Source organism: Triturus cristatus, chromosome 7 (genome assembly GCF_964204655.1).
Source record: "Triturus cristatus chromosome 7, aTriCri1.1, whole genome shotgun sequence".
Classification (NCBI taxonomy): domain Eukaryota; kingdom Metazoa; phylum Chordata; class Amphibia; order Caudata; family Salamandridae; genus Triturus; species Triturus cristatus.
The window spans coordinates 940,840,042-940,867,321 of NC_140590.1; the positions used below are offsets into that span (position 1 = coordinate 940,840,042).

Below are 27,280 nucleotides of genomic sequence, written 5' to 3' on the forward strand. Positions count from 1 at the left end.
TGGCAGTAAGGCCACCGAACTCACAATCAGGGCCTATGAGTAACAATATGTTTAAATGACATTCTATTCTCTTCAAGCAAAGAAAAGTATACAGTTATGGTCAGTTTTCAGGTGAACCCACCATGGTGACACGCATGTGGTGCACAGTGTTGGTTCTTATGCTAAAGACATTTAAAAAAAGAATAGGTTGCTCACTAAGACACACTTGTTTCCATATTCCCAAAGTGATCCACCATATAGGATGGTTACTGTTATGAATGTTTATTTATCTGTCTTAATAATTTTCTTATAAAGATGAAGGGATATACCTCTCGATTATGTGTTTATATGTTTCCATGATTTGAATCCAGTGTCATGATTAGGTAACATATATTTTTGATTGTGAATTAAAGAAAAGATTTCATAATTAGTGCATTAGTTTGATGTAAGCTTGTTTCTGTAGTTGTATTTTTTTTCGGGTTCAAGACGCAGAAATTGCTTAGGCGGGGCTACCCGGCTTCCAATAGTGATTCTGTGGGAGTCCACACACGTGTTCAAAGGTTAAGAAGCACTGAGCAAAATTATTATGAAAGTATACAACTACAATAGGAAATAATTAAGTGCTGAACAAAGTTTGTGTGTTAAAAATGCCAAAATATTGATGAATTTATGGCCCGTGAGGATATTATTGTATTTTCAGGTTATGGTCCCTGGGCATCAACTAGATAATTCTTAGAAACAAGGAAAGGACATGACAGATGTTCAGGTGAGGAAGCTGAGTCGCTTTAGAAAGCGGCCATCTTACCTGATGGCTCCCTAGGCCTCCCCGCCCAGTAATTTTGGATAATTAAACAAAAAGAAAAATGAATGTACTCCGGAATCCGCAGGACGAAGAAGACAAAGATCATAAAACAGGCCTTCTCACGTCTAGTCCTGCCATTCTTATGCCTGAATTCATGAGAACAATCCAAACTCTCCCAACAGCCCGTAAAAATCTAAAACACAATTTTCAGTCTATCTCTACTGCTCCTTTTCTCACCGCTAGGCCGGGTTCCGATAATTGCACTGATACATATAGCCACGGATAGGTTTTGGAAGTTGATGTTATAAAGATTCTATGTATCGAAATGATGTATGCACGCACCTTGCTGCCCCTGTTGCTTGGGCCGTGCTCTATCACTATGAATAAATGAAATACTTCTCGTATTTAATCTCCTTTATTATTCAACAGTTGGGTCACAGGAGAGTGGGACACCTGCAGCAAAACCTGCGGAAAGTCAGGCTACCAGTTCCGCTCCGTGCGGTGCATCCAACCCCTGCATGACAACGCAAACCGCTCGGTGCACTCAAAGTACTGCAGTGAAAACCGCCCGGAAGCCCGGAGATCCTGTAACCGGGAGCTTTGTCCTGCACAGTGGAGGGTCGGCCCGTGGTCACAGGTAAAATGGAACTTCCATATGTATCCATGTCCTAACATGCGAGTGGAATTTACATTCAAAGCGCATGCCTGCATAGAGGCGTTTGATCTCGGGTTAGATACTGCATACACTTTAACTCCACCTTTCTGAAACCTGTGTTTGGATAAGATTAGAACTTTTGGAGAATGTCACTTTCTACTTTTTCAAATATTTCGCCATTTCCCGTCAGCCTTCCCTTCATCGAGCCTGTGGTTTGTGCATACTTTGATTCACTTCCCTGTACTGCAGTACTTTTACCTGAGCGTTTAAGGTGCAAGTTTGCTCGGTAAATATGTGTTTCGGAAATTTCTTTCAAATCGTTAGTGAATAACTAAAGAGATGTTAAGATATTGTGGGTGTCCTCCGCATCTGCACATGATTTCCATGATCCTCTTCAAACCATAAGGAATGCACCTATACATACACTAATTATAGATAACCGCAGGCATAGGCCAAGTCTAAAGCTTTAGTTTAGTTCGTGTATTTTCCTGCTGCCTGATTTTTTGTTTATGTTCCCTCAAATGTCCGATCCGCATATATTTTAGACTTCAGAGCACTGCACCCCACTCCTCCATTTTCTTCTTCGCCTCCAAATTTAACGCCTTCTGCTGGGATGTCTAGGATCCAAGTTAAGAGAAGAGAGGTTAAGGGTGCCTTCCTGTGGCGTCTTTCCTGTTTGAGCATGCTAGTTTCTAGTAGGGTCTAGGATTAGAATACCAACCTATCTTCCCCTTTACGTCCTCTTCATCATTACCCTCCTTCCTCACCTTTCTCAGCTCCCTAAATCTAATTATTCCATCCACAGCACTGCCTGCTCTTACATTTGTAGGCCTCACCCACCAGAGGGCGCAAGTTCTCTGGATGTTAAAGACCTATTGTAGGCTTACCAAGAATTTACAGTGGACTTATAGCCCACCCAATACTTAACCACTGTTTGGCTATATTGTCACTTTCATTTTCTATTTGTTGTCTTGCATTGGCTTGCCTTCCTCTTCTTGTGTTTGTTTGTCCCTTTCTGGAGCATAGGCTCTTTACTATCCTTTTGTTTGGCTGACTTTTAGGGCGCTACTTTATTCTTTCTCTGTTAGCCTTCCATGAGAGTGCATGTGTTTTCCAGTTTTTTCCTTAGTATGCTTTCCCAAACTCACTGTGTTTCTTTCTTCTTCAAGTGCTGCTCGTTTTCTCTCTACTTTTTTTCTCTCTGACAAACTACCCAGCCTACCATGCTCCATATTTCTCTCTCCCCGTGTGCTTCTCCTCTCGGTCCCCCAGTGTTGCTCTCTCCCTTGTGTGCTTTTCTCCCAGACCCTCTTAGCTGTTTCCCTTGTGTGCAGCTTTTCAGCTGTCCACCGCTCAAACTAATTCATATGTCACTATACTAATTCACCCCTATTCATTTTTGTGTTCCGGAGTAGCGTGCTGAAAAGTGCTTTGATGCCTCTTGTGGGGTAATAAGCACTATACAAATACAATTATGATGGTAATTACATTTACTCCCCCTCTCAGCTTTATTTTGAATTTTTAACTCCCCTCACACTTTCCTCCAGCCGCTCCTTTGTTTCACAACCACCCAGTAGGCCTTTTTAAAAAAAAATATATATATATATTATTTTTGGGGGTCATGCAGCAAAGTGCACCTCAGATCTGAAAATTAAAAAACAAATTGTGCCTGTTTTACTTTGTAGGTTAGCACATACATAGACAAAGACTGCTAGTGCATATGTCATCACGAATGTGCATGCCTACGAAATGACATGTCCACCAACAGCAACCACGTTTTGTGTCTTTTTGTCCTTTTATTCTTTTGGCCAATGCTAGGGGTGGTCACATGACACTCCTTGGTGGATTCCATGGGCATCCTTGTGGACTGTGCACGCTCTGTACTTTGGTAGAGCATTACATCTATAATGGTTTCTGTCTGTTCCGCTCTTGGTTGGAATCCCTAGATTCTTCGGTGGGTTGCTCTCCCTCTGTTCCTTGGTGGACTTGTTAGACGGTTCATTGGTTTGATCTACCTTTGCTCCTGAGTGGACTTGATGAACTCTTTAGTGGTTTCTTTCCCTTTGCTCCTGGGTATATTCCCTAAACTGCACAGCTGTTTGTTATTCTCTGCTCCTGTTTGGAGTCACCTTAAGCACTGTAGTTGGCTGTTATCGTTCTTCCCCGTGTTGGACTCCACAGAATCTTCAGTAAGCTGCTGTCCTTCTTCTCTGTGGTCAACTTCATAGATTTGTCATTATTCAGCTCGCCCTTTAATCCTGAGAGGATTTCATAGATCCTTCGTAGAGGGAGAATCATCCAGGGTAAATTTAATAGAGACTTCCTCTATTGTTTCACCACTACTGCATCTACTGAGTTACTCCCGTTTTGCACTCAGTGAATACTCCATTTCATAAATGTTGCAATCTAGGAAAAACCATCTCAAATTATGTCAATGTTCCCCCGTTCTTCCAACAAGTGAGCCACTCTGCGCTCTATTCAAAATCCCTCATGGAACATCCTCCTCATACGACTCCTCTGTCAATACACCTTTCCCTTTCCAAACCTCCTTTCTGTCACTTTGAAAACTGTCACCTCCTCCTACATTACACTCTCCCACCCCATCTTTCCCATGTACCTCATCCTCCACTTATCAGCTGTATCATACGTTTCTCTTTCACCCCTATTTCTAACTGTGCCCTTATACCTATGTTCCCCACTCCTTCCTGAACCTTGACACTTGCTCCCCTAACCCTACATTTAATGACCTCTATGGGTACTCTTGAGCAACTCTCCAACTCCTCCCCTACACACTTGCTTTTTATCACTCTACCAATTAACCTCTCTACAGCCAGTATCTCTACCCACAATACCTTATAGTATATCCCTTTACATGTCTGTACTCACCCCTACTCCTCTGCTTACCCTGGCCAGCTCTAAAATCTCATGAAAGTTCAGAAAAAGATTCAAGTAAACATAGCTTTCTTGATCACATAAACCTAACTTCTTGACCCATTTTGAAAATGTTACTTACCTTCATCAGGAGAATATAATCTAACATAAATTAAGCAGAAACATGTTTTATGTTATAAACAACTCCAAAAATTAGCAAGGCAAATGAGATTAACATGGCTAATAGTTCTGAAGATTAGGCAATGAATGACTAATATAAGAAAGGGCAGTTTTTAGAACTATCCTAAATTGGATGTCCTCATAGTTGCTACCTTACCCTCTTATGTTGTTTCAGTTTGACGGGCCATAACCACTAGCGGAAACATATTTTAGGATCATCCATATGTTAATACATTTTAGAACATCATCAACTTGACTTGACTTGCTTGTGTTGACAATATAGTAAACTGTTCCTACACCCATACAATACTACTTTGGTATACTTCTGCCCACCAGATGCCCAGCAGAGTAGCTGCATTTTACAAACATTTTTTGGGGTGGTAATAAGATAGCTTTGCAATCTTAAATAAAGATATCATAGACCATAAATCAGTGGAATCATTACAGGTGTGATATCACTTGGTAAAATGTGTAAGAACCCTCATCAAGATTTATAACTAAAAACAGCATAGCTTTTAAACTTCTGTGATTTGTTTATTCTTGGCTCAATTAGCATCCAGTTTGATACCCAGTTTTCAAACCGAGTTAGCCAGTAATGTGCCAGGGCCATGGTCATTTAGTTAGAAACATGGGTTCCAAAGATGCTCCTTGAAATTAATTGGGACATTAGTTGAAAGGGTGGGTACCCACTTCAGTTAATAACCACAATCCTTGTTAAGGTGAAACCTTAAAGTTACTAAATAAACCTGAGCTCAACCCCCTAGTAGCTATGGCACAGAGCAGAGAGGCTTAGCTTATGGGCAATGTTAAGTATTTATGCAATACTAAAACAGTAACAAAGTCAAATTACAAAACAATAAACATCCCAAAAGGAATTAGAAAAATAGGAAATAAATATGACAAATATCGAATAAGGAGAACCAGAGATATGAAATTTTATGTTTTGAGAGCGATTTAGGGGCAATAGCGCCACGAAGTACAGTGCCAATGATTGTCAACGGCCATGGTAGAACAGAACATAGGTACAGTTGACACTGAACATTAGGAACGCGGGTCAGACACAATAATCAGGCTCATCCTGGTCACATATTTTACCTTCTGACTTTTGCCCTTTATGTCACAATCCATCACAGAAGTACACTTGTAAAGGCCCCAGGAGGTTAGTCCAGGTGATCCAGCGAATGGCCAGGATAAACTTTTCACAAATCAACGTATCACTCACAATGAGCCCATATACATGCACAGATTTCCTGGCTGTTTCGCTGGGGGTCAAGTTTTATTTCTCTTTGATCTGAATTAATCAATGCCTAACTAATCTTCACAGATCAGCACTCTTCTTTTGGTCAATGGACCATTAGTCGAGTAGTTGATGGTGATATTAACAAATTAATTAATCTATTATATAGCTTTCAATAAAATGATCACAGACTCCAAGTAAGATTCAATAGATTTTATCTAAACAATCAAAATGAACGCTCATTTGTACAGATTCACAGTGCAAACTCTATCAACTTTCATGGGGAGAAAAATTAATTTATCAAATAACATACACAAATGCATCCAACAGTCTCAATGCATTAGGAGTAATCGATGAAGAGACAAAAGGACTAGCAGGTGCATGCATCAATGTAGGCTTTTGCGATTCCTTGATTGCGATTATTAAGGAATCGCAATTAAGGAATTGCAAAAGCCTATGCATGTAGGAATCACTATAAAATTAGCGATTCCCAAACATTCCTTAATTGCGACTCGCAAATTGCGGGTTGCAATTAAGGAATGCCTTCCCATTCATTCCTATGGGCCTACAGGCCCAAAGGAATGAATGGGACATTGCATGCGCAATTTGCGAGTACCAATAGGTACTCGCAAATTGCGCATGCTATTTCAAGGGTGTCAAAAGGACACCCTATTGCACCCCTGAAATTGATCTGTTCACAGATGTTGCGCACACACATGTGTGTGTAACCTACAACTTTGAAAAATGCACTTTAGTGCATTTTTCAAAGTTTTTGCAAATTACCATCAAGTACAAATTGATGGTAATTTGCGCCCCCTATTAGCAAAATCGCAATTTGCGATTCCATCATGCATTGCATTTAAGGAATCGCAATTTGCAATTCCTTAAATGCAATCGCAATTTAAGAAATCTCAATAATTTGCGATTTCTTAAATTGCGAGCGGCTGACAGGTTGATGCATTGCAGAAGCCCTTTTGCGGGCACAAACGGTCAATTTTTGCGAATTGCACTGTTTTCACTCGCAAAAATGGTTGATGCATGTACCTGTTAGTATCTCATAATTTGCAATGAAATGTTTAAATTCAATACAAAATTCTATTTACCTAATATTGGAATGGGAAACCCAAACCCTGGCCAGAAGGGTTATTGGAGGTCACCTGATAAAGTCAGGAGACAAAGACTGTAGGGAAGGTGCAGGATAGGTTTATACTTACTACACTTCTCTAGAACCTGACACACCGGAGCATATCCCTCTCTTACACTCTCTCCCTCCTCTATATTTTTCTGCAGATCTTCAATCTAGTCAGGCTTTCTTAAGCATTGAATCTTCTCAGTCTATTCTTCCCATAAGCAGTTCTCGCCTACTCCTCACTCAGCATCAACGACTCTTCCAAGCAGCTCTCTCTATCCAAATCTTGAACCACTCAAATTGTACCCTTTAATTTTGCATGTCCCACCCTCAAAGGTCGCAAATGTCTGCGAATCAAGAACTCTGATTGGTCCGGGGTATGGGAGTTGTCATCACCTCATGTGGTCATCCCAAAATTCTTAACTAATTCTTTGTAAACCCTTCACACTTAATTTATTCTTTTTTTCAGAACACTTTCTTTCACATGCATTCATGAAATAGATAGATACACATTTTCTATAATTTCTTCAGTTGAGGAGCTCTTTCCCAAGCACACGTCCTTGGGTCTGGGCAGCCGATCAATGCCCGGGTTAGCAGGTCATTCTGGGAGTCTAATGCGCAGACCCAACTTGCGTTACGTCTCACACGCCATCTTTTCTCTCGGCTTAGCATTTCAGGCCCAATTACACACTATTAACAAAAGAATCATAAACCGAGGTTAATTTCTCAAATATGTTATTATCACTGTTTACCACCCACTTCTACTCTATCCCATGTTATACTTTTCCTTGTTAAGCGAAAGCATTATTAGCAGCAGCTCCTTTACGTTCAGGCAAGCATATGCCAAGCATGCGGTACTTCATGACCTGTAGTTAGCAACTCTTTTCGCATGCGTGAGAGTTTCATCTCACATGGGTTAATCACATGGTTACTTACGCAGGATGGGTTCGCACATGTGCAAATCAATTTTCTATTTCAAGCAGGATTTCAGTTACGTAGCAAACTATTCTTTGTTATTTAAGCAAGCAGAAAGCCTTCTCCCCATATATGAATGTCATGTATATGTAAATTTTATTTCAAGTTTCTAATATTTACTTGTTAGTACTAGTTAGCGAGGGGTTGATTCGAGCAAGTTTCTTTTCTTAGAATCCTTGCTCCATCACAGGCAAGGTCCAGTCAAGGTACAATTGCCACTGATCAGCTGGGCAGTTACAGGAAAGGCCTAATAGAGCTTGGAACTTGGTACCTGTAGCTTAAACTGGAGGTCAGCCATAGGACCCTTGGAGTCCACTTCTTTGTCCTGAGTACAAGAGAGAGAGAGCAGGTTCAGTCCTCCAGGGCTCTCCCCAGGTTGCAGATATCATTCCTCTTGTGATCTCCCTCAGCTCAAGGACTGCTCTGAAGTGATGGCCTGGAAATTCCGCATTTGTGCCTGACACGAGCTAGTGGGTGGGAATGACCACTGAGGATGCCCTAACCAATGGAGTAAAGGAAAAGATTACCAGGGCTAACTCTCGCCACTATGTTATTTTCAAGATGGCCTTAGTCTTCGGCCATACTAAACTTGGGTTCGGAGGGTTGTGTGTGTGTGTGTGTGTGTGTGTGTGTGTGTGTGTGGGGGGGGGGGGGGGGAATGTACTCTGCTAATCCTAATGTCCTGACTCATCTAAATCTAAAATTCTGTTCGGAAAGGGGTAAAGAATTTTCTTAGTGACCAACATCTCAAGTGGTTTTGTAGGATTTGATGAAATTGGAACTTGGCAGTAAATCACATAAAATAAGTAAGATCTGATTAAAGCATCTTTGAGGAGCTTCTGCAAGACCAAAGCCCCAGTCATACTCATATGCAGTATTTTCAGAAAATGAATATGCTAATCTTATTTAGGTGACCCTGAGATTTGATTATTTTTATTAAGGTGATAATATCATTACCATTACCATTACCAGCAAGGTTGATTTTGGGTAGGAAAGTGCTTCAGTGAAGACAGTATGCCATGAGATGAGTTACTGGGTTAATGACACAGTATATGTGTAAAGTGAAGCATGACTTTCACCCCTGGTTCCGATAACCTTGTTAAAAAAATAAGGCTGTGGGTAGGCACCTGTCATTAGAAAGGGTTGTCATGGATATGGCAGCCTCAGGTCGAGAGCATTTAAAAAAGATTTTCAAAACATCTTTGACAGAGAATCTAGACATCTAATATAGAGGTTCACCTTGTTCCTTAGTAAGAGGTCTTTTAGGGTTTCTGTCTCACCTTTTACCTCAGGCATCACCCCATCAAACAAGTTGTTCCACAGGGTTCCTCCCTCAGTCCCCTTTTATTCAATCTCTATGTCCAACTGCTGGCAGCGGTGGGTAGAAATAGTCGACTGACCATGGTCTCCTACGTCGACGACACTCAGCTGGTGGTAGCACTTTCTAGTGACACCAAGAGGGACACCCTGAAATTTCGGGGAGACCAGGCGGTGGTCGCTGAATGGATGACCGCTAACTGCCTCCAGCTGAACGCAAGTAAATCTGAGGTGTTGGTGGGAAAGGACCATGGGCTTTGGAGTGAGCTTTGGTGGCCAGAAAACTTGGGGAGTGCCCCTCCTCCTCAGCACATTGTCAAAAACTTGGGGGTATGGTTAGACTCATCACTCAGCTATCAAGTTCAAACTAAAAAGATAGCAGGACGTGTTTTGGGCTCCTGCGGGGGCTTAGACCCCTATTGGGGTTTTTTGACCCCGACGCGCCAGACTATTATCCAGGCAGCTATAATGTCCAGATTGGATAATGCTTGTTCCCTGTATGTAGAGCCAAATAAGGCCGAGATTGCTCGGCTACATCGGGTTCAGAATGCAGCGGCCAGATCACTGATTGGCTTGCGCAGGTTCTGCCCGGTGTCACCCACAATCCACCGGCTTCATTGGTTGCCGGTGGCCAGGAGAATTGAATTTAAGGCCCTGTGTATTACTTTTAGGGCCCTGAAATCCAACACTCCTGGTATTCTGGCCAACCTGGTTACTCCCTATGTTCCTACACGCTAGCTCCGGTCACTTGGACAACACTTGGTGAGGGTCCCTAGGTTCCAGAGAGTACGGGCAGGAGGCCTTCCTTCCGCAGCAGGGCAGCCCTCCTTTGGAACTCACTGCCCACTCGCATTCGAAGCCATACTAACTATTTGGCGTTTAGGAAGGCCATAAAAACACACTTATTTTTCTGCGTGTAGCTCCTGTCTCCTTCCGTGTTAGTCGCCTTGCTGACAGCGCCGGGACGCCCCTTTGCCGGGGCAGCTTTTGCGTTATACAAATGGCAGTAACATAACATAACATAACATAACATAAAATGCCAAATTCTGTAGGTTTGTGGAGTCAGGCATATAGTTCTTGCATCCAGTAAATAGCCTTACAATAAATCTGCTACGGGCTGCAGAGGTTTATCCAGCAGTGGTTCTCAAGTGAACCACTAATTATTTCACTCTTTGGTAACTACTATGTTTGTGTCGGTAGAATCATAATATCAAAATTAAATCAGGATCTTAAGATGAATGGATAATGGGGCAAATATCCATAAGAGAAATGCTATGTTGCTGATATCAAGGTGATTCCTTGACCTATCAGTTACAAATGAGTCTTAATAGTGACAGAAAAGGGAAATGACTTGTAAATACGGAAACATATTTGAGAATGATCATTTCAACATGTAGGACACAAACATATTGAAAGGAAACACATTGAATCCAGATCATGGCCATGTTAGTGCAGAGGGCTAGTTATTATGCAAATTATTCAGCAACTCAGTCAGTTCTTAGGTGGCAGGGACATCGTCCATTTCCCACCTTTGGATCAGCTCCCCAAAGTGGAATATAAGGCAGTCTAAAATCAGCACTGAACTTCCAGCAATAAAAGATTCAAAAGTCAGGTGTCTGGTTGCTTGGCTCTACTGGACTTGACATAGCAGGAGATGCCTATTCCCTGATGCACATGGTTGCCATGCACCAACCTGTGCTTGGTGGTGAGGGCGCTACAAGTAGGCCAGGCACCAAATGTGTGCGCCAGGAATTTGTGAATGGTTACAGAGATTTCATGAGATGTTCGATCCACGTGGGAGCAGTTTTTCCTGTTGGGAACAAAAGACTTCCAAGCCAAGGGAACACTCTAAACCTCTTGAAGAGGCTGGCAGAACATTTTCAGGAGAGAAGTAAGTCCAGGCACATAACAGGTGCTTTATGTGGAGACCCCTTCCTCCCACCTCCCTCCTTTTGTATCTGTTGAAGCCAATAATTCCTGGGAGGTTTGTAGAAAGACCACCAGGGACCTGTGGAGGAGACATTACTGAAACTCAAAGAGGGTCAAGGAAGTACCCTAGGAGAAGCCACAAATGAATGAATGTATGAATGTAAGTGGTACTTAGACTATGCAGAAGGAAATAACCTAGTTAACTAAAAGGAGGGACCCAGATCAGAGCTCTAGATCACAATATTAGAGAATAACAGGATATATGAGAGACTGAAACCAGCCATGTCTTAAATCGCTTTTTAAACAGTGCTTCAGGCTCAATAAATCTTAGGTGATGGGGAAACTGGTTCCATGCCTTAGTAACAAGGACTGAAAAATATTTACCACCTCGAGTTTTGAGTCTCAATGAACGTGGCTTAGAAGGTTTGAGCAAGAAGATCTTAGAGTTCTTTTAGTTGTATAGTGGCAACATCTCCCCTTCAGGTAGCTGGGATGTAAACAATCGAATCATGATCAAAATTCTCTTATAGACTAGGAGCCTATGAAGGGCCTTTAGGATGGCAGAAGCAGAGGAATGTCTGGGGAGTTATACAACAAATCTGTCCATCGCGTACTGTACACATGGAATGTTATAACTCACCATAGGGCAACAGCTAATTTAAAAGTGCAATTCAAAGTATGGGTTGTATTTTGCTTCAACCTGCCTTTTGGTTGTGGGTACCCTTTCACAAATGTATTTTCTGGTGTCCTTGTTTAACCTCACTGAGTTAGATTGACAGTACTGTGGTTCTTTAGTGGCAGAAACAATATCTTACATTTTCTGTTAGGACCTTTTAAATGTAGTCCTTAAAAGAAAACTTTACAGATTCTGAGAGGCTACCTGCAGACCAAAGTCCTAGCTGAAGACAAAACGTTGGTTATGTACAGTTATAATCCTTTGGGTTTTAAATATGGAGTCTGACTGGTGAACAAGTTATCGCTTAGCAATGATGTGTCCTTGGCAAGAAAACAAGCTCCACATGACGGCAGCCCCTTCTACTCTAATTGAAATAAGTGTTACAGGAGAGGGATTGCCCATATGCATCTTTTTCAAGTCTTCAAGTCTAATGTCCACTAGCGCAGGATAGAACTTGGGGTAGATGTATGTAGCACTGGTCGCAATTTGCGACCAGTTTGGTAATTTGTGAACCAACCGATGTACTAATTGGTTGGTTTGCAATTTGACCTACCTCATTAATTTGTTTGAGGTAGGTTCCAAAATGTGAGCCACTAGGAATCACAGCCATGACAGAAATGGTGGACTTCTGATGTCAGGAGACCATCTTGTTTTGAACAAAGCAATTTTTTTTGTTTAAATTCCAATCATTCTCCTTAACGGAAAATGCAATATGTTTTTGAGAAAAAATGTTTTTAAGAATAGGCAGTGGTACATGGGACCTTTAAATTTGTGGTTTGTGCATTCAGAAAGCCTATTTTTGGTTGCAAACTGCCTGATTCTATGAAGCAGACCTTTTGTGGCCCCTTTGCGAGTGCAAAAAGACTGCGTACATTTGCCCATGATCGCTCATCTATGTCCTACTTCCTGATGCTTTTCTGCCCAACATACTTGAGATCTGCGCGGCTCTTTCTGCTCCCTGCATCTGTTTATGATTATCTCTCGATGAAACGCTCCTCTATCTTTGCTAATATAAGAAAGTCTAGGTGCAAAATAGACCGTTACCCTTAGAAATACAGCAATTAGGAAGAGTTTATAATAGTTGGATGCAGCTGCCCCTCAGGTAATGGAGCGCGCACATCAGCTGAGCATTTTTCAGAGGCAGTGTATTTGGATGAAGCTGCCTTACAAAAAGGAGCACCACCACAAATATTTAGGGAATACGAATTGGATAGTTTAGTCGTGTGAATGGCACACACAGAACGCTGCATAGAGCAATGGCAAGATGACATTAATTCAAAAGAGAAAAAGATGGCTGCCATTTAGCTCTCAAGCGGTGCTTGTCTGGAATGAGAGGTGCGGTCGATAGACAAAACTACGGGTTGGGTATCACACCACGTCACACAGCGGTCAATTCAGAGTGACATGGACAAATACTTTAAGATGGAATTTCAAATATTTGTTGTGTAGATTGTGATTGCTTTAATGTATTCAAATGAGTATACTACAGTCTTACAATGGCTCTCAATCTGGCAAAGAGACACTGTGGGCCTAGCCCACAACATAATTAAGGATTGCCTCGATTGTGAACAGGCACACAAGGCCCCTTGGTTTAAATATGCAAGAGACACATTAGTAAGTTTGGGCCTAAAAGCAATGTATAACGATCCTCTTAAGTCCCAGAAAGTCTCCAAAGCTGAAATTAAATCTTGCTTTCAAACCTTCATGGGAAATAACAGATATGCATCTAACTGCAATAAAAAAAATGGTAGCATTATACCTGGGACTGCCCACAGCTTGCAAGGGCCCAAATCCATACTTGGTTGCTGTGACCAACCTCCGTCACTGCTATGTATTAGTACGTTTTAGACTAAACCTCATCCCTTGCATGTTGGGCTTTCCCTCTGGAGTGTATTTGATTAGTGAATTGCCAGTATGCCCCTGTGGTGGTATTTCCTTTAAATCCAATCTTCATTTAATATTTTTCTGTAAACATTATGTTACTGAGCTCAAAAAGTTTATTCGCCCAATATTTCAGAAATATAAATTTGCCCAATGTCGTTCAGCTCTGTTTTTCCTTCAAATGTTACCTGATCCTTATATGTGTTTCTCCCTTGCCTTCTATTTATGTCTGATTCTAGTAAATCGGAGACTCATTAGCCCATAGCTTGCACCTTAATTGATGATGCCCTGTTTAATATGTACCTTTTTTTCGTTCTAAATGAATTTACTTGTTTCTTAATATTGTATTTTTAACTTAACTCTTTTTACAGTGTTTTTAGTTGTAATTATTAATTATTATGTTATGAAAATGAGATATATTAACTGACTTAATGAAGGACTTTCACACTGAATTGAATTGAGTATACTACAGAACATTAATAAAAAAAAGAAAATGTTTTTTTATTTGAACCAATTTACTTTGTACATTTGCATTAAATTCATATGTTCTTTTTTGACTGATTATTTTATTTAAAATTCTCATGTTCAAGTAAATGATTAAAAGTCTGATTTCCCATTTGGTACAGTGCTCAGTGACCTGTGGAAATGGAACACAAGAGAGACAGGTGCTGTGTAGAACAACAGACAACACAATTGGATTGTGTAATGAGGATAAACCAGACATGCTTCGGATATGCCGATTACCTTCATGTCAGAGTAAGTAGTAACAAGCTGTTTTGGTCACCTTTCTGCAAGGTTAAAATCAACGTATCACATTGTGTGACTGGAATTTCATTTTATGGCATTATTTTAGCTAAATAAAGTAAAACGCATTCATGATCTAGTACACTGAATGTAGCCTACATTATGTAGGTACTGCCAATATGTGATTTTGGTTGTTGCTGTGTTTGAATATTATTCCATTAAAATACCTAACCACAAGTTTGACAAAGTAATTGAATAGGTATAATGTTTGTAACCTTTATAATCATGGTGTACAGGATTTTAATCATGTAGTATTTATCTGACCAGCATTAGTTATTTACCAACATTAATTTCTAAGACCTCTGTTTTTAAAATGTAATGTTCGGAGTTCGGCAGAAACTCGCAGTCTGCTGTTTTTTTCCACCAAATATGTTTTGTTAAAGAATTTCTATATATTTTTTTTAATTTAAATTTGAATTGAAATTATATTGATTGTAGAATTATTTTATGTGGATCATGTTAGGGATCTAAATCTTGAATAAAGAAGTGGAGTGAATGCATTTATAACTCCCAAGGAGGTATACAATTTTGCCTTTTGGACTTTTTCTGTTGTGTTAGTTTTCTAGTGAGAAATGTCATCTATGCTGGAGAATATCAAATCAGTAAATCTATCAGAACGACATAGTAATATATGGAAGCACATGGCAAGGGTACAATACTAGAGTAAATTTGGTTCTGAAACTGTTCGGGAGTATGGATAACAGTTCTTACCAAGCTGTACCTCCATATTCCATAATTTTATAATCTCCACATTACCTTTCTTAGATCAAACACCAGAAGCATGCAAGCACACTTTATTTGTATTAGTTCGTTAAAACCATTACAAAAGAAATAAAAACTTAAAAAAGAGAGAAACAGCTATTTTCTTTCCTTTAATGTGTAGATGCCAATTATCTCATCGTAACCCTGCAATAATGTTAGCTAAACCCACTTTAATAGATGCATTATCGTGTCATCATAACATTATTAATTAAATTAGGCCTCATGTACAAAAAGATGTATACTAATAACAGGAATTTTTTTGTATATTCAAGCTGGTAAAATCCCAAAACGTTACAGAAATGGTAGAACACAATGTGTAGTATATAACCAGTTATCAGCATAAAAAAATGCCAGACTCTATAGCCAAAGGTCTGCTAGCTTTAAGATGGTATGCAGTGCAGTTACAATTACCTGGCAGGGGCCTTGATGTGGTTTTAGACTCCCCGTCTAGAGTGCTGGTGCATGGTATACATATGTTTTAAAAAACATTTTAAAGAATTTTTGGGTGTCAGACTGACATAAAAACAATTTCAGAGTGCATTGTAAAAGATACATTTTTTAAGATCTTAGATTTAATATATTTTACAGTATATTTAAAAAGAGGGTTAGATTCCCCAAAACGGCCTCCCTATCAAATTAGCCAAGTAAGGCCCACAAATTTCACCCATGGGAATGTCCAGTATTGTTATATATATATTTTTTTAATCAAACTTTATTGGGTTTTTCCAGTTTACAAAACTCTTCATCATTATGCAGAGCGTCTGCTCATGATTTCTACATACATATTACAGTGTTGTTCCATTTATGTAGTCTAGTCAAAAATCTCCGATATAGTACATATTTTTGCGTGTAATTATATCAATAACATAAATGACAGTGGTTCAATTGCAACCCATTAACTCCCCCCTTCCCCCTATCCCCACCCCTCTCTCCCCTGGGCTCTGATTATAATCACTCCTATGTCATATTTATGTCTCTTCCAACATCCTGAGTGAGGCAAGCCCCATTCCGCATAAAGAGGTTTCCCCCAGTCAACATACTATATTCCTGATTGTCTGTGATTTGTATCCACTCACTGCGATTGTGGAACATCCGATATACCATCCTTTGAAGGCCTCCAGTGCCATATCCCATTCTAATGATATTGGGTTTTTCCGGACTCCCCTGGCTTCCTCCCTACACAGGGATGCACTTTCCGCCCCCGCCCATCTAACCAATTTGTTATGCCATATATGTAATGAAGGGGCCTTAGCCGATTTCCAATGCACGGTGATGGATCTTTTGGCTATCAATAACGGCAAGTTTAGGAAACGAAACTGTACTTTGTGCGCTGGTCTGCATCTACGGAGACCAAGTAAACACACCAACGCCGAATCCCCTATAGGAAGGTGGGTAACTGTCTCATGTGTTTGTATCATGCTTCCCCAAAAAACTCTCAGTCCCGGGCATGCCCATAGCATATGGAGTAGGTCGGCCTCCAACAGTTGACATCTAGGGCAGCGATGGGTAGTGGACGGATACATCTTCTGCAATTTGTGTGGTGTCAGACAAGCTTGGTGTATAATCATGCATTGTATAAATTTAAACTTTGCATTTCGTGGGATCTTCCTGGGGTAGTCTAAGATATCTGCCCATTCTCTGTCCGTGAACTCCCATCCCATATCCGTCACCCATTGCGCTCGGAGAGCTTCGAGGGGAAGCCTCACATGTGCGCGAATACTCAAATATAATCATCCCCGACCCATAAGATAAAGTGCTTTAACTAGTTCATGTGTCTGGGGTTCTACCACGTCGGGGGGCCACTGCTTTTTGACATAGTGTAATATCGCAGCATGTGTAACGTACAAGGTATAGGGAGCCCCAGTTTCTTGTATAAAATTGTAATGATCCATAAGCGTCTCGCCTCCGAAGAGCGACCCAATCGTGCCCACCCCCCCATCCAACCACGGACCGAGCGCCTGTTTCATCAATCTACCACTCACTAGTGGTATCCCCACCAGCGAGATGTTACCTGCGTAAGGACTGCAGCTAGATGTATATTTCAAAGCCTTCTTCCAACAGTCCAGTGCTGTTTTCAGCAGTGGTGGTAAGGCCGGAGGGGTTTTGCTGTGCAGTAGTAATAGAGTATGTAGAAGGCCCTGTTCGAGGTGTTTTGTGGTATACCAATCTCCTGTAAATTACACCCTGCCGGCAAGTAGGATAACCACTGCAGCTGGCAGGAATAATAATAGGCTTTAAAGTCCAGGGCACCCAGGCCACCCCCTCGCGTGTCTATCTGTAGTTTCTTAAGGCTTATTCTGTAACGTCCTGTTCCCCAGTTAAGGTCCAACAGAATAGTATCCAAAGTGTTAAAAATAGACAGAGGCGCAGCCAATGGCAGGTTCGCAAAGTAATATAATAGACATGGAAGCACCACCATCTTAGATATTGCTATTCTACCCATGACTGAGAGAGGCAGCGTAGTCCAAAATACCACCTGAGATCTTATCCCTCTAATAGCTTTTCTTAGATTACCCTCTAGCATGTCCTTGTGGGAGCGATGTACATTAATGCCCAAATATTTGAAAGTGTATGCGGCCGTTTGTAAGGTTAATCTCCCAAAAGAACAGTGTCCGGATGGGGCTGATCATGAAAGAAGAAAGTGTTTGATTTAGATTCATTAATTGCTAATGCAGAAATCCTCTCAAAGTCAGCAAATACTCACGGCATTAGGTCTAATCCTCCCAGGAGGTCCGTCACATAAATAATTAAATCGTCTGCATATACCGACACCAAGTGTATGGACGCATCAGTCGGGATACCGCACTGGGACGCCTCTGCTCACAACCTCATTGCTAGTGGCTCCAGCGCTAATACAAATAGTATTGGGGACAAGCCCTGTCGTGTGCCGCTATAGACACAATATTCTTGCGAGATATATTTTCCGGACCTGACCCTGGCCGTCGGGGCTTCATATAGTAAATGCACCCGTTTAATATAATCGGGGGTAAGCCAAAGCGTGCAATGTCCTTAAACATATATTCCCAGCACAGTGTGTCAAATGCCTGTCGCATATCCAATGCGATGCACCCAGCTTGCTGATAAGGGACTAGATCTGAAGACATTATATGGTGTAATCTCTGTATGTTTAATGATGTGTTTCGCGCCGGTATGAATCCACATTGATCAATAAGGTTTAGTCTGTTTAAATATGGTTGGATCCGGTTTGCTAGGATTTTACTTAATATCTTTTATTCCGTGGATAGCAAAGACAAGGGGCGGTAGCCCAACATGCCAGCTATGTCCCTACCTGGCTTTGGCAACAACACTACCAGTGCTTTAACCGTAGTATGGGGTAGGTGTCCTAATTCAATAGATTTATTGTATACTTCCTCCAGCTGGGGTATCAGTATATCCGAATAAGCCTCAAAGAATTCCACTAGTAGGCTATCCATGCCTGGCATTTTATTACATGAAAGCCCTGAAATTTCTCCTCTAGTTATGAGTCCTGATAGTGTGTTCCGCATACCCTCCGGGACCTGTGGGTATGGTAGGTCTGCAATAAAAACATTAATATGTGTTTCATCCAATGGTAGTGATGCCTCATATAACGCCTCATAGTATGCAAGAACAGGCCTCTTTTATGTCATATTGTGTACAAACTGCGTCCCCTCCAGGCAGGTTGATATGGCTGATGATGGTAGTGGGCGGGACGTTTTTAATTAATTTGGCTAATAGGGTACCTGATTTATCCGCGTGTGTGATGTGTGCCTCCTGCAAGCTATTCCGCTTATCGGAATCATGCACCGCCTCCCGCTCAAGCACTGTCATTCATTCCTCAGTTGCCTTTAGGTTCTTATGAGCTTCCTGCCTTGCACCTACCGTGGCACTAATCACCGTCCTCTAATAAAGGTCTTCAGCGCGTCCCACTCAACCACGTTATTCACGATATTTCAGAAAAATAGTTTTGGAGTGTTGTGGAGAGAGTACTGTGAAACACTGTGTCCTCTAGTAATTGGGGCCAGAGTTTCCATGTAGGAACCGGTGTGGGTATTCTGCCCCAGGTAATAGCAGTCTCTAAGGGATTGTGATCAGAGAAAGTCTTGGCCAGATAGGTGGTATGTGTCACCTGGTCAACTATGAAGCGGGAGCACAGGTGCCCATCTATTCGTGTATGCAGCTGATGCATTGGGGAATAGAAGGAGTACTCTTTACCCAATGGATTCCTCTGTGCCATACATCATTAAGTAACCAGCCATCTACCCGGCTACGCAGAGCATCTGCCTGTTTCCTAGCTACAGTACCATTTAGGGGAGGGTGTGAGCGGTCAAGACCGATATCCATGACAGCATTGCAGTCACCCCCAATTATTCACGGGAGTGCCTCCCAGCCCCCTAATATTGAATTCAGGCCTAGAAAATACTTGTTTTGATCAAAATTCGGTGCATACACATTTCCCAAGACGACGGGTCTTCCATCTAAAGTTCCCCTTTAAAATATATATCTACCCTGAGTGTCCACCTGCGTATCTTTTATGACAAACGGGACCCGTCCTCTTATCCATATTATTACCCCCCTGGCGAAGGCCGAGTAATTAGTAGATATGACCTGTCCTCTCCAGCTTTTTACGCATTTTTGTGGCTTCCAAATCCGTCAGATGCGACTCCTGGAGGAAAACAATATGTGCCTTTTGTCGCAGCAATTGCGCATAAACCCTGTGTCGCTTATATACTGATCCCAGACCATGGACATTCCATGTGATAAAGTTATATGTGTCTAAGTTGTGCATTGATTTCTATTTGCATCTGATACATCTCAAGAGGGGGACCAACAAAATTAGTGAGACTTAGCAATTGCATCATGTCAGAACCCATAAACCCCCATATTAACTTGAATACCAGGCCTTGCCGGTGTACTAAACAAAGCCAAACTAGACATAACACACATTTAACTGTTACTAAGCAAACGTTAGCATTCGCAAAAGGGGGACTGGCAGCCAAAACCCGTCATAGAAAAAAATCCTACATTTGAGAGCTCCTCCGAGCCCAAGCATAAATAGGACAATTATAATAGACCATATATTACATAAACTACCATAACAAAAGGATATAATCATCTTGGAGTCTTCGTGCCAGTGCCACACCAGGCCACGGCGCCTGCTTATTTAAAAGAAAGAGGATGAGACACTTGCATGTCCTATAAACTATCCGCCGTTGTGGCGTCACACTGGGAAAAAGTGTCATGCTATTCTCCGAGTCTGAGCTGATAGTACTATGTTCAGATGACATGCAGTTATGTATCTGGAAGTGGTCACCGCTACCAGAGCCAACTCCTTGCTCTGCTGCATCTGCTCCTGTGTGGGGCCTGGAAACATCAATTTGCCTGCAGTTCCAGCAGTGTGTTGTGAACATCGGCCCCATGCGCCCCGGGGCTATTTGGGGCTTCTGGAGAGGCTGACCAGACTACTGTGTTGGGTCCATAACTTCAATCCACTCCTCCACATCCTCGGGGACTCAAAAACGTATGTTTTCTGATCATATATTATTTTCAAACGTGCAGGGAACAGTAAAGCATATTTAAGGTTCAATGTTTGCAGCTTTTTCTTAACCGCCTGATATGAAGAGCGCCGTCTTTGGACCAGCAACGTGTAGTCGGGATACAGCGACACCTGACAGTTCTCAAAGTGGATCTGTGGTTTCTCTTGCGCCTTTTGCAGCAGGATATCACGGTCCCTATAGTTGAGGATCCTGACAATCAATGGCCTCGGTGGTGCCCCTGCTCTCGGCCTCCCCATAGGGATACGATGTGCCCTCTCGATACAGAAAAAAATCTGAGAGGCCCTCCAGGGCCACATGTGTTCGGAACCATTTCTCCATGTAGGTGGCTGCATCTGATCCCTCACTGCGTCCTAGCATCCCAATGACACGTATATTATTGTGCCAGGCTCTACCCTCTGCGTCCTCCACCCTGTCCATGAGCCCCGTGACCTGCTGCTGAAGGAACTGTAGTTGTTATGTTGAGGTAGCACCTCTTTGAGGGTTAGGGTGTGGTCTTTCACTGTGGTAGCTAATTTGTTGTGATCCGCCTTAAGTAAGGTGAAATTAGTGATGAGGGTGCCTATTTGTTGCTCTATGACTTTTCTGGACTCCCTCACTACGTTGAGTATCAAATCCAGCTTGTTCTGAGCCCCTGTTTCATTCGTGGTGGAATTTTATTTATTTATTTAGTTCGTTATGAGTTTTATGGAGCGCAACCTTGACCCCTTAGGGTATCAGAGCGCTTTACAGGAAAATATAGCAATAAACAGAACAGGTTTAACATTAACCAGTTACGGATCGAGTAGTAGGGGACAAGGTGCAGGATACATGAGGGAGATAAGGGCATGTATTTACAGGTTGCATATCCAAATACTCATGACAAGAAAACATATTACAGATTACATTTACAATGTTCAAGACAAGGCTCCCAGTTTCTGATGGGGTAACTAGATAATTCGAAGGGAGGCAATAGACGGCCATAGATCTGGGCCATGGTGATGGTGGAGGCCAGGTTTAAGCTAGAAATTTACCCATAAGGAAGGTTTTGGACTCCCTTTTGAAGCGAGTCAGAGAGAGTATTCTTCCGATGTCAGGTGGGAGAGAGTTCCATATTTTTGGAGCAGCCCCAGAGAAAGCCCAATTGTAATTTTTTTTTTTTCGAAAGCGCGCAGGTTGAAGCAGGGGATCACAAGTTTCTGCGCCAGATATGCAGGGGATTTAGAGTATAAAGGTTTGTGCGTGATAAAAGCTACTTTGAGCTGTATTCTTACCTCCAGGGGAAGCCAGTTGAGAGCTTTCAGGTGTGGGGCAATATGGTCATATTTCCTCGTGCCGGTGAGTAGTCTGACGGCCGCATTGAGGCAGGCTCTTAGAGGTGCCAGGGAGATCGTGGGTAACCCCGAGAGGGTAGAACAGCCATATTCCTGTCTGGAGATGAGAAGTGCTTGGACTGCCATTTTTAGGTCTGGAGCATCGAGGAAGGGTTTCAATTTCCTAAGGTGGCTCAGGTGGAATCTGGCTGATTCGGCCATCAAATTGATGTGCTCCCGCATGGTCAGGTTGCTGTCAAGGGCGATTCCCAAGGATTTGGCCCAATCCACGATGGTTGGTGGGCAGTTTAAGGCTGTGATAGTCTTGATCCATGATTGAATCTCAAGGTTGGTATTGCGCGGGGAGATCAGGAGAAATTCTGTTTTCTTTGCGTTGAGTTTCAGTTCATTAGATGTGAGCCATTGGACAGTGAGTTTCAAGGCTTCGTTCAGGGAGAAAATCTCTTCGAGAGATGAGGTTTTGATGTAGATCTGAGTGTCATCAGCATACATATGATAGGAGATATTAGCAGTGCGTGATACCTCGGTAAGCGGTTCCAGATAGAGGATGAAGAGGGTGGGGGACAGGGTTGATCCTTGAGGGACTCCAACTGTGACAGGGGATGGTGCCGATAGGTTGCCGTTAATAAGCAATCTCTGGGACCAGTTTTGGAGGAAGGACCTAAACCATTCTAGAACAGTGCCATCCAATCCCATCCTGAGTTTGAGGCGTTCGAATAGTTTTTCATGGTTGACCGTGTCGAAAGCCGAAGATAGGTCTAGGAGGATTAGGAGACAGGTTTTGCCTTGGTCAAGGGCTTGGAGTGCATCATCAACAATGTGGAGCATAGTGGTTTCGGTGCTGTGCCCTGGTCTAAATCTGGATTGGAAGTTTATCAAGCCGGTGGAAGTTGTTGATGTGTTGACTTAGCTGCTGCTGCACACATTTCTCCATCACTTTGGCTAAGAGAGGGATGTTGGAGATTGGTCTGAAGTTGTCAGGGGAGGCTGGATCCAGCGATGTTTTTTTCAGAATAGGGAGGACTTGGCCAGCTTTTTAGAGCATCGGGCATCGTTCCTTGCCGGAGAGAGGCGTTAATTATTGTAGTACAGCTAGGAAAAATGGATTGGGCGACGGCTGCTAGGCAGTTGGAAGGGAACGGGTCATTAAAATGTTTTTTTTGTTTGGTTTTTTTTCTTTCATGTTGTGTTTATGTTGTTATTTTTTTTTTAAACATAATTTTATTGTTTTTCAAACATACATCTTATTTTTGATGCAGTATATTCATATCATCCATATTCATAGTATATGTGCTACAAGACATTTCACAGTTTTCTGTGATACTCAAGACCTATATCAGACATAAATTGGTTGCTAGGGAATAAAACACATATATTTCCATCTCTGTCAATCCAGCATATTCAATGGCAGAGCCCATAGCTGATGCATCTCCTACTACATCCCTACCCAAAATCAGCTTTCTCATCAGTGACTGCTAACATGAACAATAATCCAAACCACTCCTCAACACCCTCCACCCCCACCCCAACAGTCCTATGCATGTTTAGATATACCATAGGTACAACGTATCTAATATTTGAGGCTCTTGGTAAAACTATGCATTTTAAAACAAAACCACATCATGGTACTTGGCGCTCGGGAAATGGTCTTCTCATTACACAGTCTATTGTGTACAGTCAGGGGTATTATACTGGTTAATATCCACTGCTTTGAGGGCCTCTAGCATAACATTCCATTCCAGTGTTATTGGGGTTTTCCGTAAGCCTCTAAGCTCCTCTTGACGCAAGGCAGCACTCTCTGCACTGCCCCAATGGAGCAGCTCACTATGCCAGGCATGTACAGTAGGGGGCCTCCGTGACTTCCAGCTCATAGTGATGGCACGTACAGCTAAAATGAGCGCCAGGTCTACGAAACGGTATTGTTCTTTATGCTTGGACACATGTTTGTGTAGGCCTAATATACATTCCGCTGCGGTATTTTGTGCCTCGCGATGTGCGCCTGTACTGATTATGTGCCTGACAGTGTCCCAAAAACCTTGTATTCTTGGACATGCCCATATCATGTGTATCAGGTCTGCCCCTTCCAATAGGCATCTTGGGCAGTGATGTTGCCTCTGTGGGAACAGTTTGTCTAATTTATGGGGGGTAAGATAGGCCCTGTGGAGAATCATGGTCTGAATAAATTTAAACTTTGCATTCCTTGATACTTTTTTAGTGTGTTCTACAATACCCGCCAATTCCTTGTCCTCCAAGTCTCTCCCTATGTCCATAACCCATGCTGCATGCAGTGAATCCAGAGCAACCTCAGTGTGAGAGCGTATCCCTGTATATAGCCACTTAATAAGGTGTCTGCCTCTGCCCATATAATAAAGCATTTTGACCAGGTCATGTGTGGGAGGTTCTTGTCTCTGCGGGGCCAGTGTATCTTTATATATTGGAACAGTGCGGCATGCAATAAATATAAGTGCGCCGGGGCTCCCATTTCGTATAGCGGATCCAGGGGCAAGCGGAGATCATGGAGATACAGAATAATATCATCTGCATAAGCAGAAAAAAGATGCGTTGTGTTCCCTAGTTTTATGCCCTTATCAGTGAGGTCCTTACGCGCTTTGATTGCCAATGGTTCCAGGGCCAGTATGAATATGAGGGGCGATAAGGGGCATCCCTGCCTCGTTTCTCTATATATTGGGTATTCTGTTGAGATATTACCACCGGTACTAGCGCGCGCAGTAGGGGCATCATATAATAGACGTAACCAGGCAATAAAGCCTGCTGGGATCCCAAATTTCTCTAGCGCACGGAACATATATTCCCAGTTAATAGAGTCAAACGATTGCGGCAGATCCAGGGATATGCAGCCCGCATGATCATATTTACCCGGGGCTTCCGTCAGGAGATAGTGGAGCTTCCTAGTGTTCAGTGATGTGATGTGGGCAGGTAGAAAGCCAGTCTGGTCGATCTGAATTAGTTTAGTCAGGGAGGGCAACAATCTATTGGCCAACACCTTACTTAATATTTTGTACTCTGTAATCAGCAATGACAACGGGCGATAGCTAGCCATATCTGTGTGGTCTCTTCCTGCTTTCGGGAGTGATACCACTAACGCTTGTGCTGTAGTGAGGGGTAAAGAACACTTTTCTAGTGCTGTGTTGTACAATATTTCCAATTGGGGCACCAGGAAATCCGCATATGTAACGTAAAATTCAACTGGTAGGCCGTCCAGTCCAGCGGTTTTGTTACGCAGGAGTCCCTTCATGGCAACCCTAATTCCAGACTGGGTAATGGGCCCTAACAGTTCCTTCTGGGCCTCTGCCGTGAGTTGTGGGTATGTGAGGGTGGAGAAAAAAGCCGCCATATGGGCCTCCGTGCTGTTACTCGCTGCACTGTACAGTGAAGCATAATAATGACGGAATGCAGCATTAATATCCCCTTGGGTAGTGGCCCTGTCATCTTCCAGGGTAGTGACCACATTTATGATAACCGCGGGGGGGTGTCTCGGATCAGTCTGGCAAGCAATGTCTCGGATTTATCTGCTTCAGTGTGGCGCTGCTGTGAATACTTTTGATAGTCTATGACCTGAAGAGTTTCGAGCAATTCCGCATGCTTGATTCTAGCCTCCTGCAGTGCGGCCCGCTTGTCATCGTCAGTTATTGCGTCCTGTTCCAACCTATCCATAAGGTGTTCTACCTCCACTAGGGACCTATGGAGTTTCTGTCTGGCGCCTAAGGTCGTACCCCTGATAACCGTCTTGAACGCGTCCCATTCAATCAGCCTATTCGATGCAGTATTACTATTTTCTGCAAAATAATGTTCAATAGTGTCCGACATAGCAGCACGGAACACTGAGTCTTCTAATAGTTGCGGCCACATACGCCAGGTGGGTACCGGGGTAGGTACCCTGCCCCAATTAATGACAATCTCAAGAGGGTTATGGTCTGAAAAATTCTTCGCCAGGTATGTAACTTGTGACAATATATTCCGACTATTCTCGTGTGAAGAACGTGAACAGAGGAATAAAAAGAGTATTCTCTATGTGTAGGATGATGCATCCTCCAGACATCACATATTTGCCATCCTTCAGCCCATCTACCTAGCGCCTCTGCTTGCTTAAGCACTCCTGCTCCACGTAGAGGCGGGTGAGACCTGTCCAAGGTAACGTACAGTACTGTATTGCAACCACCCCCTAAAATCCATGGGTGAAGTTCCCATCCCGTCAGTGCAATGTTTAACATACCCCAGTACTTATCTTGCTCAAAATTCTGGGCACTTATGTTACCCAGAACCACATGTTGGCCATCTAACGTCCCCCGCACAAATATGTATCGCCCTTGCTTATCTATCCGCTGCTCCAGCGCTCAAAATGGTACTCCATGTCTAACCCAAATTGTGGCCCCTCTCGCAAAGCTGGAATACGTAGTGAAAAGAATCTGACCTCTCCACTTCTTACGGAGCTTTACCACTTCACTGTCCACCATATGAGACTCCTGCAGATACACTATCCGAGCTTTACGGCGCCGCAGCTGTGCTTGTATTCCGTGTCGCTTCTGCACAGAACCCAATCCCTGAACGTTCCATGTCAGTATGGTGTACTTGCCAAGTGTATGTATTGTGGTGCAATCTGTACCCGCTTAACAGCAGGTAGAGTTTCTAGGCCGCCAAGCCTACCCAAGTCAACATCTGCAATAGGACCGTTTCCCCCCCTAAAAACCTCAATACTCGGACCGGACAAAGAACTATACCAGTCCATACAACTAAACTGAACATATAAGAACATGTTAATTACATAAAGCACTTTCGCCATGTGGGGGACATTGCCAGCACTTCACATGTGGTGTGATCTCTGTCTCAAAAGTACATATAAGCTCCTTCGGGACCCTGGGCCATATAAACGTGCTAATAAGCAACACTATCGCATATGTACTTAAAACATAGCTTACGAAACCATATTACATTCTCATGTACAATAGAAGTAAGTGCCTAGTTAACCATATAAGTCATTAATTGTCTACAGGGTCACAGTGGGAAACAGGGCCACATTTCCCTCTGAGTCTGTGTCGCACGTATCTTCTTCTTCATCAGAGGAGGTTTCGTCCTCCAGTCTTGCATTATGCGTAAAGGTGGCCGCTGCGAACATGCCTGCGATTTGTTCTTTTGCATCTGCTGCGAGGTGAGGAACTTTCGTATGGGATTTCTGCATGAGTGCCTACCACTGCGGGTAGCAGGTACTCCCGTACTG

At 42.7% G+C, this 27,280-nt stretch overlaps 1 protein-coding gene across 1 annotated transcript in view; it reads left to right on the top strand.

Annotated features, from left to right (window-relative positions):
* Window positions 1-27,280, top strand: part of LOC146810884 (A disintegrin and metalloproteinase with thrombospondin motifs 2-like) — a 1,551,661-nt gene that overhangs the window by 1,412,576 nt on the left and 111,805 nt on the right. The window contains exons 19-20 of the mRNA XM_085617927.1: window positions 1,211-1,418; window positions 14,258-14,387. Coding sequence (XP_085474053.1) covers window positions 1,211-1,418; window positions 14,258-14,387 — 338 coding nt within the window. The remainder of the gene's footprint in view (window positions 1-1,210; window positions 1,419-14,257; window positions 14,388-27,280) is intronic.